Source organism: Trematomus bernacchii, unplaced genomic scaffold (assembly GCF_902827165.1).
Source record: "Trematomus bernacchii unplaced genomic scaffold, fTreBer1.1, whole genome shotgun sequence".
NCBI classification, from domain to species: domain Eukaryota; kingdom Metazoa; phylum Chordata; class Actinopteri; order Perciformes; family Nototheniidae; genus Trematomus; species Trematomus bernacchii.
In genome coordinates, this window is record NW_022987685.1 from 5,699,982 (window position 1) to 5,721,362 (window position 21,381).

Genomic DNA, 21,381 nt, shown 5'->3' on the forward strand with positions numbered 1-21,381 from the left:
CTACTGCTGCACCTACAACAGCAGCACCTACTACTGTTGCAACAACAACAGCTGCACCTACAACTACTGCTGCTCCATCAACGGTGCAACCTACAACTAATGCTTCACCTACAACTGCAGGCCCTACTACTGAAGCAACAACATCAGCAGCACCTACAACTACTGCTGCTCCGACAACGGTGCAACCTACACCTACAGCTACACCTACAACTGCAGCCCGTACTGCTGTTGCAACAACAACAGCAGCACCTACAACTACTGCTGCTCAGACAACGGTGCAACCTACAACTACAGCTACACCTACAACAGCAGGCCCTACTACTGTTGCAACTACAACAGCAGCACCTACAACTGTTGCAACAACAACAGCAGCACCTACAACTACTGCTGCTCCATCAACGGTGCAACAAACAACTACAGCTACACCTACAACAGCAGCAACTACTACTACTGCTAATCCAACAACTGTGCCACCTACAACTACTGCTGTATCTACGACAGCAGCACCTACTACTGTTGCAACAACAACAGCAGCACCTACAACTACTGCTGCACCTACGACAACTGCACCTACGACAGCAGCAGCTACTACTGTTGCAACAACAACAGCAGCACCTACAACTACTGCTGCTCCATCAACAGTGCAACCTACAACTACTAATTCACCTACGACAGCAGCACCTACTACTGTTGCAACAACAACAGCAGCACCTACAACTACTGCTGCTCCGACAACGGTGCAAACTACAACTACTGCTGCTCTGACGACAGTGCCACCTACAACTACTGCTACACCTACAACTGCAGCCCCTACTACTGTTGCAACAACAACAGCAGCACCTACAACTACTGCTGCTCCAACAACGGTGCAACCTACAACTACTGCTGCTCCGACAACAGTGCCACCTACATCTACTGCTGCCCCTACGACAGCAGCACCAACTACTGTTGCAACAACAACAGCAGCACCTATAACTACTGCTGCTCCGACGACGGTGCCACCTACAACTACTGCTACACCTACAACTGCAGCCCCTACTACTGTTGCAACAACAACAGCAGCACCTACATCTACTGCTGCTCCAACAACGGTGCAACCTACAACTACTGCTGCACCTACAACTGCAGCCCCTACTACTGTTGTAACAACAAAAGCAGCAACTACAACTACTGCTGCTCCGACAATGGTGCAACCTACAACTACTGCTGCACCTACAACTGCAGCCCCTACAACTGTTGCAACAACAACAGCAGCACCTACAACTACTGCTGCTCCATCAACGGTGCAACAAACAACTACAGCTACACCTACAACAGCAGCAACTACTACTACTGCTAATCCAACAACTGTGCCACCTACAACTACTGCTGTATCTACGACAGCAGCACCTACTACTGTTGCAACAACAACAGCAGCACCTACAACTACTGCTGCTCCGACAACAGTGCAACCTACAACTACTGCTTCACCTACAACTGCAGCCCCTACTACTGTTGCAACAACAACAGTATCACCTACAACTACTGCTGCTCCATCAACAGTGCAACCTACAACTACTAATTCACCTACGACAGCAGCACCTACTACTGTTGCAACAACAACAGCAGCACCTACAACTACTGCTGCTCCGACAACGGTGCAAACTACAACTACTGCTGCTCTGACGACAGTGCCACCTACAACTACTGCTACACCTACAACTGCAGCCCATACTACTGTTGCAACAACAACAGCAGCACCTACAACTACTGCTGCTCCAACAACGGTGCAACCTACAACTACTGCTGCTCCGACAACAGTGCCACCTACAACTGCTGCTGCCCCTACATCAGCAGCACCTACTACTGTTGCAACAACAACAGCAGCACCTATAACTATTGCTGCTCCGACGACGGTGCCACCTACAACTACTGCTACATATACAACTGCAGCCCCTACTACTGTTGCAACAACAACAGCAGCACCTACAACTACTGCTGCTCCGACAACGGTGCCACCTACAACTACTGCTGCACCTACAACTGCAGCCCCTACTACTGTTGTAACAACAAAAGCAGCAACTACAACTACTGCTGCTCCGACAATGGTGCAACCTACAACTACTGCTGCACCTACAACTGCAGCCCCTACTACTGTTGCAAAAACAGCAGCACCTACAACTACTGCTGCACCTACGACAACTGCAACTACAACAGCAGCACCTACTACTATTGCAACAACAACAGCACCACCTACAACTACTGCTGCTCCGACAACACTGCAACCTACAACTACTGCTGCACCTTCAACTGCAGCCCCTACTACTGTTGCTACAACAACAGCAGCACCTACAACTACTGCTGCACCTACGACAACTGCACCTACGACAGCAGCAGCTACTACTGTTGCAACAACAACAGCAGCACCTACAACTACTGCTGCTCCGATAATTGTGCAACCTACAACTACTGCTGCACCTACAACTGCAGCCCCCACTACTGTTGCAACAACAACAGCAGCACCTACGATTACTGCTGCTCCGACAACGGGGCCACCTACAACTACTGCTACACCTACGACAATTTCACCTACGACAGCAGCACCTACTACTATTGCAACAACAACAGCAGCACCTACGACTGCAGCACCTACAACTGCTGCATCCACAACTGCAACACCTACGACTGCTGCACCCACAACTGCTTCACCTACAACTGCAGCACCTACAACTGCTGCCCCTACAACTGCAGCACCTACAACTGATTCACCTACAACTGCAGCACCCACAACTGCTGCACCTACGACTACTTCAGCTACAACTGCATCCCTTACAATTGCTGCACCTACAACTGCAGCACCCACAACTGCTGCACCTACAACTGCAGCACCCACAACTGCTGCACCCACAACTGCAGCACCTACAACTGCAGCCCCTACAACTGCTGCCCCTATGATTTCTGCACATACAACAGCTGCCCCTACAACTGCAGCACCTACAACTGCTTCACCTACAACTGCAGCACCTACAACTGCTGCACCTACGACTGCTGCACCCACAACTGCAGCACCTACGACTGCTGCACTCACAACTGCAGCACTTACATCTGCTGCACCCACAACTGCAATACCTACGACTGCTGCACCCACAACTGCAGCACCCACAACTGCAGCACCCACAACTGCTTCATCTACAACTGCAGCTCCTACGACTGCTGCTGCTCCAACGTACGTCATCACAGCAGCCATGGAGGGAGAACCATTTATTGATGCTTATAATGACAACACAAGCCCGGAATACAAAGAATTAGAAACACGACTTCTATCAACGGTGAATGTTTTTTTGTTATATCACCTGGATTTGAGTATCTCTGAATTTTTATTTTAAGTATATTGTGACAAAAGTTACTAAAAGTCTTTCAATGTTTCTTTTTTTTGCAGTGTTCTAAGATATACAAAGCCAAATTTGGAAACAAATTTTCCCACTGCAAGGTGAAAAAGCTCAGGTAAAAAAGGTTTCCGGATTTGGGTCTCACAAAGACAAATTATTTAGTGTTGATAGTGACACATGTAAATCAGACGACACAAGACAACAGACAGAGTCTTTCAAATCATAATTGTTCTCTTTTTTCGTTTGATGTTATAAAACAGCGCTTTATCAGTAATAAGGGCGCCCGGAACGGAAGCAGAAATGGGAGTTGTGTTCAACAGCACTACTCCTCTTGCAGATCTCCCACAGAATAATGAAGTGGTTCAAACCTTAGTAGAAGCTGTGAATAATACCAACAGTACCTTCGACGTGAGCATAAGTCCTGATTCAGTCAAAGTTGAATGTAAGTAAACACAACACAATGTTTCTCTCCAATAAGTTTCTAAACCATTTTGAATAACATTTGCTGTGCATGCTTGGTTTATAAATAATTTACTAACAAAAGTATGTAGCTAAGGAAAAAATGTAGGTAAAGACAAAATTAATGAACACTACTTTAATGATTTTCAGTTTACAGTTGTGTATTGTTTAATGTCATATCTTGTAAATAAATTGTTATTTGTTGCAAGAATACTTTTTCCTAAGAAACTTCAGAACAAATATATTTTTGTAAGCCCTTCATTATTGATATATTTCTGTAAAACTGGCACCAGGGTTTTACCTAAAACAAATTAAACATAAATCCTCTTGGTTTGGGCACTGATACATATTAACATAATATGTATATGTCTGTTTTTACAGCAGGTCCAGTCTCAGCTATAACTACAGCACCGACAACTGCTAAACCTAAAACGGCAGCACCTACAACTGCTAAACCTAAAACTGCAGCACCTACAACTGCTAAACCTAAAACTGCAGCACCTACAACTGCTAAACCTAAAACTGCTGCACCTACAACGGCTCGACCTGCGACTACAGCACCTACTACTATAGCCCTTATAACAAAAAGGGTGACTTTCAGATCTGTTCAAGACACATTTACCAATGACTTGCTGAATCCATCTTCTGCTGCTTATAAAGGTCGAGCTACAATGATAAATACTCAGGTAAGTTTACCCCTAAATAAAATCTGCTGGTACATCTACGGCAATATTTTATCAGAGAGCTACAGTAAAGCGCCCCACTCAAAATACGAGAAGCCTACTCCACAGTTACCACACTATAATTATGATTTATTAATTGATGAAAGACCAATAAAGATCAAGTCAAATAAATGAGTAAAGCTCTAAATTCCAATGCAAAGGTTTATGTGAAAAAGTATTTTGTTTTGTTTTGTGTTTCTACAGCTTACACCTGTTTTCCAAAAGGTATTCCCTTCGTCCTTCAAATCACTAGATGTTGTTTCATTCAGGTAATTTTTTTAAACTATTAAAGTGTTATAATAAAGAGTAGGATCCTATATCTGATATTTCAAACAATATTGTTTTTCTCTTTCTGCAGTAACGGATCAATCATCAACGTCATTGATGTTTCATTTGGAAGCACATCTGCTCCTAATAGCACTCAGATTGCGAACGCTTTGATCAACGCAGCTTCAACAGTCGTTGGATTCGACATTGAAGGCAGCTCCATTAGCGTAAATGGCATATGTAAGTAAATACTGAGTGCTACTTAATAAAACAAAAAGAACATTCTACTTTTTGTTGATTTAATGTTTTGTTTCTTTTTGTTCTCATTTACAGCTTCCAGTGGAGTAAGACACAAGATCAGTCTTGTCACCGCATCCTGCCTCTGTCTGTTGTCATGGATACTATCAAACCAGCAATAGCTAAGGGCTGTTTTTAAAATTTGAATTGTAATCACTAAATGACTTCCATCACTGGAATGAAAAATGATTTATTTATGGTGAAATACTCTGTTGGTTCAAAAGGATTCATGATGTCTTCAGTCTTGTTCAGCTTCAGATGAACTTGAAATGAAATTTTACTTTGAGTAACGCGTCCATTCAATCATCATTAGACCAATAAGCCAGACATGTAACATTACCCCAGGAATGTAAAAAAGAATTGTCCTAATAATGTACAAATGAATCTTGCTTCAATGATCAATTTGCTATAAGAATATTGAATTTTGTGACAGTAACTAATGCTATCTTGTTTAAGTTTAGAAAAAATGTCATAGATTAAAATGAAGAAACACATCACTCAATCGTCTAATCCATTTAAATGTATAAATGATGTATAATAATGTATAAATACAGCCTAATATCACAAATCAGCTTCAGGGGGCTTTACAATCTGTACAGCCTATATGAAACCTTCTGTTCGTAGAACCCTACAGAAAAGAAAAAAAAACAAACTCAACAAATAAACGAAGGACAAATAGAAGAAACCTCAGGAAAAGGCTATGGAGGGATCCCTCTCCAAGAACAGAAAAAAACAACCCTAAACCAATGCAGAGCTTTATAATCATTGTACACAAATACATGTCTAAACAATTCAATGTCAATCTTTTTATTTATGAAATGTATTTTTGTAAAATGTCTTGTTTGTATATATTCTGTCCGAAGATTTACAGAATACAAAATCTCTAAAAGAAGTGTATTTGTCTTTTGTGTGTTATTTATCGATTTTCATAGGTAGTGTATGTTATCAGGTTTAATGTCAGGACCCTACATAAAGCCCCAGTGATGTTTAGGAACAATCAATGTGATTTTCTATGATTACATTTCACAAAAGCACCTTACAATATGCCTTCTCAGCCTTTGTAGTGCCAGTGAATCAGAACCTGTTAAGCTCGGTGCCCCCGCCGGCCGGCAACATCTTGCAAGAAACAGCGTCTGAGGGCTTCTTAACATTTAACAAACTATGAATGTGTCATACCCACTTAATGGGAAGAAACTCAAGAGAGTACTAGTAGTGCATAGTTCATTTTGAATATTAAATGAGTATTTATTAAAACACTTTCCAGACAGACATTTTTGGAAATACATCATTCCTTGAGTAACTTATTATAGCCCTTTTAGGAGTTCAGTTTGTTGCGTTAACACCTGTTAAGTTGCTGTTATATTCATAAGATGTATTTTCTGTTGACCTCTTTTATAGGCCTAGTTATTAGAGATTCTTGGTAATGTTTGTTTTGGATTTATGGGAAAATAAAATAACAGATTAAACAACTCCTGTGTCCTGTTGCCTTACTGCTTGGTCCCTGACAACGCACAAGGAATTAACACTCTCCAGCATATTTTGGCAAAGAAAAATAGTTTGTAAACCAGTCTGCATCGATCAAATTCATGTCAAGGATTCTCACAGTATCTGCTGCCCACTGCTGGTATATAGTAGGAAAACCTCTTTATGAAATTGTTGCAGAATCAGAAGGCAATCAGAAGGCAGCAGGACTAATAAATCAACAGTCTCTGAGAAGCGCAGCACCAGATCAGAGTGCCATTTACTCACAGCCTTAACTGTGTTTCCCTTCATTAGATTGCCTAAAGAGCGACTGCAGGCAACTACATTACAAACACATACATAACACACCTCTACAATACATTTGTCCATTCCTCATTAAGAACTGCAGACTGGGATCGTAATTTTGCCAGAAAATATAACTACACAGGGCTGTAATACCATAGTATTGCTTTAGCTAACATAAATGCTTCTGAGTAACAACTAAACAGAATGTTATACAGGTATGTAGACAACCTATCACTTAGTCAAATGAACTGAAAATGACACAGAACTCATGACTAGAGATGACTATTAACTTACTGTAGCAAACGATCAATTCTGAAAATGCTTATAAACATAGCACAAAAAGTAAGGAAATGTGTGTCTTCTTGGCAATACATCTTATACTGTTGGAAAGCCGGTTTGTTTCCCTTTCAAAAGGTGGGTGCCAAATTTATGAGGGACATGCCTTTGTGGAATGAGCCACAGAGCTGAGTATGTGGGTTGCGCCCATGAAAAATGTGTCAAAAATGTGGTTCTTCCACACACAGCCACACTGAGGCTGCTGATGTTAATTGGATAAATTACCAATATGTCTTGTTTCAGACTTAAATCATCCAATCCACTAACAACAGCAAACAAGAGTCAACAGCAAAACAAAAGCTGTTTGGCATATGCAGAGAAGATTTTGCACATTTGTATTTTTTTCTTTTCCATTATTTAATTGTTTGTTCAACTACTGCCAGCAAATCAAACGTAACAAATAATAATGTCCTAAGAGGGGACTGACATTACATTCATTAAATACACTGGAGAAAAAAACATTGACTATATAATATTATAATTTGTATGACTTAGGTGTAACTTTACTTTTAGTGATGCATAATCATGATCACCTTGATACTATCGGCTTACGCAATCTCACAGGTCTTATCTTAAAGGTGTGGCAGGTAATTTTGGAGAAACCAGCTTGAGTGTGCAAGAACACACACAAACGTGCACATGACCAATGAGGGCACGAGATAAATGTGTGCACAGATGGAAGGCTGACAGGCAGGTAGGCCATCCAGTTATTTTAACTGGGTCGGCTAAAATGATTGGTCGTACTTTTTACAGTACTACGGCTTCCACAGATGACATTTTTTTATGGATTTTCTGTCAAAGCACTTAAGATATTCATTGCTATCGGGATGTTAAGAGCATTCCATGGAATATAACAAAAAGTGTATCTCGAGCCGGTTTCTCAAACTTACCTACCCCACCTTTAAGTTTAAGTAACTAAGTTAGTTTGTTCAACAAAAGGGCACAATATAATTGAAAGAATGTCAATATGTATAATATATCTTCTACATCAGGTTTATCATTATCTTTTGAGGATTACATTTTTTTCTCCTGAGCTGAATTGTTATTTTACGGTTTTATTTAACCGGGAGAAACATTGAAATTAGATTTCTTTATCATAGGCCGTAGCACAAACACAAACAATGAAAAAGCAGAAAACACACAAAAGGAGATAATGTTTCAAAAAATAATAAAACATGCATAGGGGAAATATTCAGTTTCTTGACCAGGTTTATGAAAAGAGACTGACATGTTAATACTTTCATTTTGGATTCAATGAGATACAAAAATTAAGTTTCAAGTTGTTGTGCAAGAAAATGTTTTTAATACATAATGATCAACACTATTTGATTGACAGGCTAATCACTAGGAGGTGCAGGGTAAAGAAACAACAAGCGGACTGCTAGCCAAAGACGTCACTAAACCCAAAAGCTATCCATCCTGTTATTAAACTTTAAAATAGAACAGGAGGATAGATTGCTACTGCGTACTAGTTATCCTGCCATATTCTAAAGATCCTTGAAAACAGCAGTATACGGAGATAACTGCAGCTCTGAAATGTGTCATCAAATGTCTTTGTTTCAAAAAGTGAGCACTCTACAAACCGAAAATACTTAAATCCTTTTTGTGGAGATCCGTCAGCATCGCCAGATCTAAAACAAACGCTTCTGCTGTTGCCACGATAGTTCAGAGAGTCCCTGACACAGTAATGGGTGATTAGTGTCAATTCAAAAAAACGTTCTATAAACTTGAATAAATTCATGATTTCCATCAGTTAATTAATCATCCATTATATGCCGTTTATCCTGGTCCAAGTTGCATACAGTTAAATAACTATTTAGACTTCTTTATAAAGTTGAAAAAAATGTTTTGACTTGTAGGTTTTACAATTTTCCTATGCCATGTTTAGTGAAGCATCAGCTCCACAGGAAGCCGTTTAAATCACACGCATCTCTACTACTTCTCAACTTAACCCATAATGATCAAGCAAGGTCATCATTTTCACTTTGTGGCATTTAAACAGGCATATGGGGAAATTAACTCAATGAATAATTGAAACTTCCTGTATATTCCACATGGAGTCCACTTTAAAACTATTCTTATTCAGTAAAAGTTCTTTAGGTTACATTTTAAAAAAGAAATACAATTACAAACAGTTGGAAGTACTGAAAACTATTTCATATACGAACAAATAATTTCAGGGTGTGTCCTCCCCACTAGTTTTCAATCAGACTTTCATACTTTGGCTAGCATCATCATGGAACAGGTATTAAAGTGCATTGTGTGGTATTAAAAAGTATTGACATTAAGGTTAGAAGAAACACACAGGTTGATATTTAGCACTTTATAAATACAGTGATTTCATGCTGGTTCTTATCAATATCATGAACAGACACGTACTCGGAAGAATACTAGGAAATACCATTAGCAGCCTGTTTTGTACTTTACCTGTATTGTATATATTTGCATTATTTCTTCAGATGATATACAATGTTTGTTAAGGACCCACCGTGACACAGATGTCACATGACCTTTAAATGTTCTGGAAAGTTCCCTATACAGCTTCAGCCTTTATTTTATCTCATGAAGTCCCTAAGTGACTGTGAGGAAGCGCACACACTCCCTCACTAACATTTGGCTTGACTATTTGTTTGTTAAGAAAGGTAGTACATTTTTCATCAGAATTGTCTTTATTTAATTTAAAGTTATAATAACAATTTACATAGGCAAATTAATATAATGCATCTCAGTTAATTTAACTTCTTAAAATGTCCTAAAAACACACAATCACAAATTAATCACCATTTCCTTTGTTCAGACCTGGAAGCCATCTTGTGCCAGTGCTCAAAGGGGGAGCACACCTCCAAAGGGCTCCTTATATGTGCCGTAAGATTAAGCGGAGTCTTGGATGTGATTGGTCAGAAAATGTGTGATTTTATGTGTGTCAATTAGCTTAACAACTATAAGTTTTAAGCAGACCTTGTTGCTTTTGAAGGTCCAATATTTGTGTTGATAAAATGATGAACTTAGCCTTTAGGTTTATGTTAAATAAAGAGAGAACAGTGTTTATTTGTGTATTTAACTCTTCACTCACCCCTGAATTTGGAAGGCGGGCAAAAATGTGACAGGGAAGAGAGGGGAGGGGTGTCATTTTTGTTTGTCCTTGCTGGTGAACGCAGCACCAGGCATGAAGTTGAGAAAGCAGTTTTTTGGTTTCTGTAAAATGTCTTTCTGGAAGGCTGAGAAATAAAACCACCAACGGATTTATGTGTATGCAAAAACTCTCTCCTGTCTTTCCATACTGGAAATATTTTATATTATGGAAAAAGGATTGGGGTAATAACATTGAAAAAAGTGAATTTTAATGCAATTTACTCCACCAGCAAGGGTAATATACAAGCTATTTCATATATCCAGGTCTGCTTTTAAATAAGGGTGGGAATTTTTGTATGTGTTCTAGACCACTTAAAGGGGTTGTCTTGTATCTGAAGGAGTAGAACATATACTAGGAAGCATTCATCCCTTTGAAAAATGTTTAAAGAGGTTATTTAAGTGTTAAGTGACTGACTGAGAACTTTTCAAACCGGTTTAGCAGTTCAATTGTGTTGGGCGTCAATGTCGGATAGATAATAAACGTCATAAGTCGTATGCGTGAGTCAGTGTAGCCAAGATGCTTGAGAGCATTCAAAGCCTCTTGTGTTGTTTCCAATAATAACATATCACAACAGTGTCAGACAATAGGCCAGCATCAGCCTTTGAGTTGTGTCACATTTCTTCTGACAGAAAGAACAGGGAGTAGTGCAAAGTTTACTAGGGTTCAGAGATCAGAGCTTACCTTAAATCCTATATTGCCTGTGTTGCTGCTATTCGTCCAAATCTACACCACTGTTTTGAAAAGGTATCAAGAATTAAAGACAAAAAAACATTTGCATCACAGTAATTGAGAAACTACCTGTGTAATCTTTTTTTCATAAACAAAATACTCATCTGTACTTTTAAATACAAACACAATTTACGCAGATAAAAAGAAGTTGGAATACTCGAATAATCAATGTTTAATTTTACGAAAAATTATTGAATAATGATTTTATATCTTCAACAACTAATGGTCATTTAGTATTTTATCCCTGCATGGCTTGTTACCGGTGGTGAAAAGTAACTAAGGTAATTTTAACCACTAAATATTGCAGGTTATTTTATTGTATTACATTTCTTTGACAACATTACTAGTTACTTTTGCAGGTTCATATTATAAATGCCAAATTAAATAAACTAAAATATTAAGATGTACTATTATGGATAGAGATTATTACCTTCGTTCATCTTCTACCGCTTATCCGAGTCGGGTCCCTGAGGTAGCCGTTCCAGTATTATTTCAACCTGCAAAATGAAATATAAACCAGTGATCAGAATCAGAAATCCTTTATTTATTTTCTATTAGTTTTTTTTTAAATCTGTTTGAAATCAAGATGGAAATAAAATGAAAATGAATTAATGCCCCCTTAATTACAACAATATGCTGAAACTGTTTATTTAATTATTATTATTTTATTACAATTATGACTTTTACTTTGGCATTGAGGATGGAAGATATAGGCAGGTAGGTATTAAGCATTTATGTAATACATTGATGTTATGCCGAATCATAATGGTGTCATTAAAGACACTTACTCAAAAGAATATAAGGAAATTAAATAAGAGAGATTTTGATTTTATTAATATTACTGTTATCTATTTTAAATGTAATGTATCATGTATTTGCATTTTTCATGGGTAATATGGTACAATATTATTTGAATATATATATATTATTTGCAAATCATTTTCATCCTGTCTATATTTATTATTTTGTTATAACATACTGTCATGCAAGTGGAACCTTGTTCGACATTCACAGAGTTGGAATGCTCTAGCAACCTGTTCTGCAGGACAAAAGAACAGGGTGCGCCGTCATATTGCGCCAAGAATTGACGTTTGACATTCTTTTCATATGTAGCGTTCTGAATTAGCTGCAGCTTTCTAGATTAGAAAGCTGCAGCTAATTCAGAACGCTGCTGCTCGAGTCCTCACTAACACTAAGAAAGTGGATCACATCACTTCAGTTCTGAAGTCTTTACACTGGCTTCCTGTGTGTCAAAGAATTGATTTCAAAATACTGCTGCTGGTTTATAAAGCATTGAATGGTTTAGGCCCAAAATACATTTCTGACCTCCTGCTTAATTATGAACCATCCAGATCTCTCAGGTCTTCTGGGACGGGTCAGCTTTCTGTCCCCAGAGTCAGAACTAAACATGGAGAAGCAGCGTTCAGTTATTATGCTCCAAATATCTGGAACAAACTCCCAGAAACCTGCAGGTCCGCTGCAACTCTGACTACTTTGAAATCCAGGCTGAAGACTTTTCTTTTTGCCGTTGCTTTTAATTGAACTATTCATATCTTGAACTAGACTGTAACTTTTATTCATATATTTTTTCTTTTAATGTTTATTTTATTATCTTTGCTTTGTAATGACTGTTTTTAAATGCCATTTTCTTAATGTCTTTCATTTTTGTAAAGCACTTTCAATTGCCTTGTGTTGAAAGGAGCTATATAAATAAACTTGCCTTGCCTTGCCTTGCCTTGCCTTGCCTTGCCTTACAAGATGGCCATTAAATAATAAATAGTTTGATTATTTATTGATGCTTCACTAAATATTTATCTATTATCACATATTTAAAGTGATTGTTGCATAAATGCTTTTACAATTTCTGTAATATGTTTGGAAATCCAGGCGTATGTTTCCCTTTAACTTTAATTATACAGCACTTTTTTTTAAAAAGAGTTACAAAGTGATTTACATGGATTAAAAACAGGCCGTTTTCCCCCACCCACCCAATCAAATATACAGCATTTCAACATTAGCAGCAGCTAAAGAAAGTAAGAACAAATAGAACATGGACAAATATTCCATCCCTTCAGGTCTGCTTTAAGCACATCAATTAAGGGTGGGAAGTTTTCCTGGTAAAGGCCTGATAATCGTCTAAAGTTAATAAAATGTACGTTTGTGTCTGGATAAATTAAAGGGGACGTGTTTGTCTGACGGGTTAAATCATTGACTGGGAAACATTCACCTCTTTGAAAAGTTTAATTTATTGAGTTAGAAAATTCCTCCCCGTTTTGCAGTCTTATTGCGTAGGTAGGGGGTCAATATTAAGACTAAAAGTTATGATAATAAATAATGCGTGAAACAAAGGATAGCCAAAATATTTGAGAACATTCAAACCCTGCTGTGTTACGTTAAATAAAAACACATCACAACAGTGTCATACAATAAGCCTGGATCAACCTTTGTTGTGTTAATGAATCAAATTAGTTTACCGAGAGAGAACTGGGAGTGGTGCTTACTTTGTTTTGGTATCGGATTCTTGTTTATTAAAAGAATGGCTCCTTAAATCACTTCAAACTCAGAGTCACCAGAGGCAACCAGAGTCAGAGTGATTTGTTGTGTTATGCCTATCACAAGAGAAGCATTTTAATAGACATGTATCTTGCAAAGGTTTAAAGCATTTATTTAATCAGAAAAACTCTCTGGCTGAATTTGAGTCAGACACCTTGGTAAGGGCTGTAAATAACAAACATACAGTATTTATTTTGATCTTTGTATAAATATATAATATAATACATATACAGTCTTAGCTGCTCAGTTAGTAAAGTTAATCAATCATAACTGCTCGCTTATCTTTCTTTTGCAAGAATAACATGCAAAAATGTTATTCTTACACAACTCAAGCACATGTATGTTCGAGTTAGGGTTCATAATTACTGTACTTGAAAACATATTATTTCATTCTCTATCTTTCTTTTAATTTATAAGGCCTTTTAGCCTACTGTTTTTGTCTTTTTCGTGTCAACATAGAGTTCAATCGGGAAAGACTTCATTTTTTGTTTAAATAACATTTCTTGACACATGCGCCATATGATAAATGTTAAAGTCTTTGGTGATTAGACCCCGATCCTGTAATCGGATATTAGATTCAATTTATTTATTGTCATTACGTAGTACAGGTACTATGTAACGAAACGGTTTCTCTGCATTTGACCCATTCTAGTGTTAGGAGCAGTGGGCTGCCATTATGTACGGCGCCCGGGGAGCAGTGTAGGGAACGGTGCCTTGCTCAGGACACCTCGGTAGCACTTGGTCTTTCCGGGACTTGAACTGGTGACCTTCCAGTTGCCAAGCCAAGTCCCTATGGACTTCGCCACCACCACCCTATATCTAAAGAGGGAAATGCAGCCGTGAGCATATAAGAACCAACCCCCCCCCCCCCCCCCCCCCCCGGGCTCTAGACACTGGTGGTGATGTTGAAGATCTGGATTTGATGAGGAGATGGGATGAAGAGGTGGTGTGATGAACCTACGACAGCCGCACGTAGAACTGCAATAGCTACAACAGTTGCACCTACACTAACTTATCTTACAACAAAACCACCAACTACATCACACCTATGACTGCATCACCTACAATTGCAGGCCCTAAAACTACTGCACCTAGAACTGCTGCACATATGACTTCTGCACCGACTACTTTAGCCCTTAAAACATTCAGATTTACTTTTAGACATTTGTTTTCTATTAGTTTTTTATTAAATCTGTTTGAAATCAAGATGGAAATAAAATGAAAATGAATGAATGCCCCCTTAATTACAATAATATGCTGACACTGTTTAATTATTTAATTATTATTATTTTATTACAATTATGACTTTTAGTTTGGCATTGAGGATGGAAGATATAGGCAGGTAGGTATTAAGCATTTATGTAATACATTGATGTTATGCTGAATCATAATGGTGTCATTAAAGACACTTACTCAAAAGAATATAAGGAAATTAAATAAGAGAGATTTTGATTTTATTAATATTACTGTTATCTATTTTAAATGTAATTTTAAATGTATTTACATTTTACTCGGATAATATGGTACAATATTATTTGAAAATATGAATATTTTTTGCAAATCATTTTCATCCCGTCTATATTCATTCTTTTGTTATGACATATGTCACGCAAGTGGAACCTTGTTCAACATTCACAGAGTTGGAATGCTCTAGCAACCTGTTCTGCAGGACAAAAGAACAGGGTGCGACTTATATTGCGCCAAGAATTTGTTTGACATTCTTTTCATATATGTATTATAATTCAGAACGCTGCTGCTCGAGTCCTCACTAACACTAAGAAAGTGGATCACATCACTCCTGTTCTGAAGTCTTTACACTGGCTTCCTGTGTGTCAAAGAATTGATTTCAAAATACTGCTGCTGGTTTTTAAAGCATTGAATGGTTTAGGCCCAAAATACATTTCTGACCTCCTGCTAAATTATGAACCATCCAGAACTCTCAGGTCTTCAGGGACTGGTCAGCTTTCTGTCCCCAGAGTCAGAACTAAACATGGAGAAGCAGCGTTCAGTTATTATGCTCCAGATATCTGGAACAAACTCCCAGAAACCTGCAGGTCCGCTGCAACTCTTACTACTTTTAAATCCAGGCTGAAGACTTTTCTTTTTGGCGCTGCTTTTCATTGAACTATTCATATCTTAAACTGCACTGTAACTTTTATTCATGTATTTTTTCTTTTAATGTTTATTTTATTATCTTTGATTTTTAATGACTGTTTTTAAATGCCATTTTCTTAATGTCTTTCATTTTTGTAAAGCATTATGAATTGCCTTGTGTTGAAATGTGCTATATAAATAAACTTGCCTTGCCTTGCCTTGCCTTGCCTTGCCTTGCCTTGCCTTGCCTTGCCTTGCCTTGCCTTGCCTTGCCTTGCCTTGCCTTGCCTTGCCTTGCCTTGCCTTGCCTTACTTTATTGTCATTACATTATATTTAGCTTGTTTTAGTGTCATTGCTTTAGAGCATATATTTGAACGTCCACATATTTAGCAATTTGTATGTGTTTAAATCAAAAAGTTCCTGTCTTATTGACCTTGTGTGCTTGATGTGTTTTCCAGTTTTAATATGTTGCATTTGTCATGAAAATTCATTGCTCTGAAAATCTTTTAAACTTTGTCCGGAAGCTTCAGAAGTGCTATATAAACAAAACTATTGTTAATAATTGCCAATACAACCTAGTATTAGCCTCAGGTTGCGGTCGAATAGTCCATTTAGCTTAGGAACCTTCCTAACGGAGTGAAATGACCCGGAAGTCCCTCAGTGGCAGCCATGATAAGTGCCGTTCGAATTCTCTAAATTAAAAGGAAAGGAGGTTTCAAACTTCCTTTATAACCTCCTTTAGCTTAGGAACCACTGGACCTCCCTAACCGAAAGGAGAGGAGAAAATGCTGCCCCACTATGCCTTGCGGCCGCGGCATTTGCCGTCACACAACAGTCGGCCGTTCACGGAAACAACCGATTATGAACGAGAAATGATATCATGAAAGTTACGGTGCTTATTAAGCATTTTAAAACGTATGTGGTAAGTTGCCAAAGTGCTTTGTTTTGAACGTTCATCAGTATTATAATCAAAAAGAGAAATATGAACGTTAGTTTTTATTGAAATGATCAAATAAAGTCAACATTTCACAGTTTTTACTGAGCTGTGTGGGGTTTGTTCAACTTAAAAGATGTTTGAATGGTGATATACATAGTGATAGATGTTAAGGACTAACGTTTATAATAAATACATTTGTATTGATTTTAAGATCTTTTCATACAATCATATTGGGATCATTTGTATTAATGTGGACCGGAGGGAGAGGGTGACGAGCATAAGTTTCACTTTCCTTTTTTATTTCAATTCCAACTTTGGTCATGAAGAATATGTTTCTCTGTTGTCCCCGTTCATAAAGCATAAAACAACAGCATCAGAGCACAGTGCAGAGTCTCTAGATGAGTTTACAGTAGTCCCTCGTTCTTATTAAACATCCATGTTGTAGTCCGCTGTATAGAAAACTGTAGTTTCCATAGTTTCCCCACAGCAGCAGGCGCACATTTATGACCTCCGCTGGCGCATCATAAACACGTCGGATAGTGAAAGTGCAGTCGGATTCTCTAAAGTACCGCAGTCTCTTCTCCTAAATCCTTTTGAATTCTCCTATCGACTATCCCTTAACCCCATGACGTTTCACTCCGAGGTCAAGGAATAGACGATAGGGTTAGAACTTAGGAGCTGTTTTTTTGGAGTATTCGACCGCAACCCCAGTCATATCCCAATTATCACATATTTATAGTTTCAATAAGTGATTGTCGCATAAATGCTTTTACAATTTCTGTAATAGGTTTGGAAATCCAGGCGTATGTTTCCCTTTAACTTTAATTATACAGCACTTTTTAAAAAAAGAGTCACAAAGTGATTTACATGGATTAAAAACAGGCCGTTTTCCCCCACCCACCCAATCAAATATACAGCATTTCAACATTAGCAGCAGCTAAAGAAAGTAAGAACAAATAGAACATGGACAAATATTCCATCCCTTCAGGTCTGCTTTAAGCACATCAATTAAGGGTGGGAACATTCAAACCCTGCTGTGTTACGTTAAATAAAAACACATCACAACAGTGTCATACAATAAGCCTGGATCAACCTTTGTTGTGTTATTCTCTATATTTCTTTAATTTATAAGGCCTCTTAGCCTACTGTTTTTGTCTTTTTCATGTCAACATAGAGTTCAATCAGGAGAGTTTGTTGTTATATATATAAAGGGGGAAATGCAGCCGTGAGCATATAGGAACATATCGAAAGTACATCTACTCCTGATAACACTCAGATTGTGAGCGTTTTGAGCGACGCATCAAGCGGCACCTACATCTACTGCTCCTTCAACAGAATCACCAACTACTGCCGGGACAACGACTGCAGCACCCAATACTGCAGGAGCTACAACTGCAGCACCTACAACAGTAGCACCTACATCCACTGCTCCTACGACTAAGGCACCAACTAAAATCACACCTACGACCTCAGCAACTACAACTGCAGCACCAACTACAGTTGCACCTATAACTGCAGCAACTGAGACCCTACAACATCAGCAGCTACAACTACTATAGCACCAATGATTGCAGCACCTACAGTTGCAACTGCAACTGCTATTCCTACAACAGCTACACAAATAACTGCTGCTCCAACAATGGCGGCTCCTTTGACCGCAGCAATTGCGACTCCAGCACAACATAAATTGCAAGTGCTGCTGCAACAACTTCTATCGCACCTACGACTGCAACGCCAACAATAGCAGCACTAAGACTTACAAATAAATCATAGTAGCCAAAATTGGATATTTCAAACAATTTTGTTTCTCCTTCTGCAGTAACGGATCAATCGTCAACCTCATTGACCTTCTCTTTGTGAGCACATCTGCTCCTAATAGCACTCAGGTTGCGAGTGTTATAATCAGCGCAGCTTCAACAGTTGTCGGCTTCGACATTGAAGGCAGCTCCACTGGCGTGAATGGCATAAGTTAGCAAAACTAACCTGTCTCACGACGGTCTAATCCCAGCTCACGTTCCCTATTAGTGGGTGAACAATCCAACGCTTGGTGAATTCTGCTTCACAATGATAGGAAGAGCCGACATCGAAGGATCAAAAAGCGACGTCGCTGTGATCAACTTTTTTACAAGAAGAAGAAACGACATCAGTCTTGTCACCGCATCCTTCCTCTTGCTGATGTCGAGTCAACTTTCAAACCAGCAATACAACCGTTGCTGTTTTGAATTGAATGCCATGACTTGTATGAAAAAATTAATTGTTCTCGATAAAAACTAGGTCAGTGAAAAAATTATTCATGATGTCTTAGATCTTGTAGCTTTAGATGAACTTGATATAAAATCCATTGATTACGTTGTCCATTAAATCATCACTAGAAAAATAAGACAATTTATGTAAAATGTATGTTAACAAATTGTTGAAATAGTGATGGACAAATCACCCTTGCTTCACTGTCCTTCTGTCCTACTGTTGGAACTTCCTTTAACATTAGCATAGATGGAATGCACAGGAAACCCGTTCCACAGACAAAAGAGGAGGTTGTCCTTTGATGTTGTAAATGTTGAAAATAACAGACAAAGAGCCAATAATATGAATCCTGATATAGGTGTTGCAACATATTTAAAAAATGTATGACCTTTGAGTCCTTAGTTAATTCCAACATAAAGCCTTGAGGGATGTGGACTGCAACATAAGGTGAGAGGTTTGCATCATCACAGACGTGACCAGGACTACATGAATAAGACCCAGACATTGTTTGGTACATTGATTTCAGATAGAAGAGAGGAATTTATAACTTTTCATATTATATTATTTTATGATGGGTAAGTACATTTTTAAGTCAATATATGCAGACTTTTGTCTAAAAGCTGTGTGTGTGTGTGTGTGTGTGTGTGTGTGTGTGTGTGTGTGTGTGTGTGTGTGTGTGTGTGTGTGTGTGTGTGTGTGTGTGTGTGTGTGTGTGTGTGTGTGGTGTGTGTGTTTTTGTGTTAATCAAGTTTGTCACCCCAAAAAGAATTACCATTTAATATGGGTTTTTCATTTCACGTAGTATGTTCTAACATTTCCATTTGCATGGGGATTAAAATGCAATATTATTCTATTATAAATGTAATTCTTTTAAAGATAGGTATAGAATGTATAATGTTTCACGAGTGACCACTGTTTGTGCTTGTGAAGTAGTTTTTGTCAGAATATTACAATAATTAAATTGTGGTAATTGCTGAAAAAAATATGTCTTTCACAGGATAGAAAGTTTGTTTCATCAAAATTGTTTCAAAGTGTAAAATATATGGGATTCAGAAGATGGATTATAATGAGGTGGGAACATATTGTTACACATTTGTTGGTATCGAACTGTTTTACTTTGGATGTTTTAGTTACCTCTACCTTTTAAAACATAAAATTACTGCAACACCGAATACTATCATTTGCAGATTTTGTACTACTGAAGTATTAATAGTTCTAGTAACTGGAGTGAAAAGGGTTTTGACCAGTGGCGGCCGGTCCATAGGGGCGCTAGGGGCGCCGCCCCACCTCTTCCCATATTGAAAAAAAAAAAAAATTAAAATTAAAATAAAAAAAATATATATATGTTTAAAAAAATATATATATTTTTATTTTTATTTTTAATGAACAAGGTAAATATTATATAATTGGTATCAGTAAAATGTATAATCTACAATAAAATCTCGTTTAAAATTGTGTTACGATGTCTAAAGTTACTGATAAGTCACATGTTTCCTGCCTGGCCTTGCCCATGCACCTTCTCTCGTCTGGGCGCTAAGAGAGGAGCCTTCAACCAGTGCAGCAGCAGCCACTAGCAGCTGACTGTTGCTATCTGTAACGTGTAAACTATGCCGCGAAAATATAATTTCAGCCAATCAGCGTCGTCAAAGATGACGGTCACCGGGCGCCAATGTCAGCGCCCAGTGCAGTCTGTGAGTAGTTTGGACAGTGACTCGTATCCGGTTGACGCAGTAGTTGATGAGGATGGCTTCGTGTGCAGGTGGAGTCTCCGGACCTCGGTCCCCGCCTAATTCTGTTCAAGAGCTAATCTCCAATCCTTTCGAAAGGAGGAAGTTTGGCAGATAAATTGTTGCTTAAAGACCTTGGACCGGACCAACCCGATTTGAATATATCGCAGCAATCTCGTGAAAAAGACAACATTTATACATGAGGCTTCACAAGTAGCTGGTACACAAGAAAGGCTTGGCTAGCTGGATGCAAACAGGTAAATGCTGTCTTTTGTTTCCCATGCTTGGATATCACTTTATATGTAGAGAGGAGGTTTCCCATGGTTGTTAGAAGTTTATTAATAAGTGGGCATTTATCACAGAAGTGATTGTTCTGTCTCCACGTTTGTTGCATTGTCTGTGATGTATTTTCCAACGGTTATAGCTCCTGTTCTGTCCCAGCAACACTACAACGGTTTGCAGCTCCACCACATCTTTGGTTTATCTTCGGTGTCGCTTAAAATCTGCTTCCCATCGGACTAAAACCTCCACGTAATCTGAAGACAGATACTTGAAGTTATTTAAACCTTTTGCAAACTTTATGTTCTTTCTTGCTCTAGCCTTGCCAGTTACATTGTACATAACACATATATTATCATTATGCTAACTGGTTGTTCGTGTTAGACGATGTAGCTTTTTCATTTCTGAGTTATTGCTATATGTAAATAAGCCTGTTTGTAAATAATCATTAGAGAAACAAGAAAAAAA

The 21,381-nt window shown here is 38.3% G+C and overlaps 1 protein-coding gene across 1 annotated transcript; it reads left to right on the forward strand.

Moving 5' to 3' along the window:
- The first annotated feature begins 3,088 nt into the window (after nt 1–3,088).
- Nucleotides 3,089–6,006, forward strand: LOC117487917 (mucin-5AC-like). The gene is made up of 7 exons (XM_034136684.1): nt 3,089–3,308; nt 3,419–3,483; nt 3,629–3,810; nt 4,209–4,513; nt 4,754–4,818; nt 4,908–5,056; nt 5,150–6,006. Exons 1-7 carry the CDS (start codon nt 3,225–3,227, stop codon nt 5,233–5,235), a joined length of 936 nt encoding a protein of 311 aa, XP_033992575.1. The 5' UTR covers nt 3,089–3,224; the 3' UTR covers nt 5,236–6,006.
- Nucleotides 6,007–21,381: the final 15,375 nt, after the last annotated feature.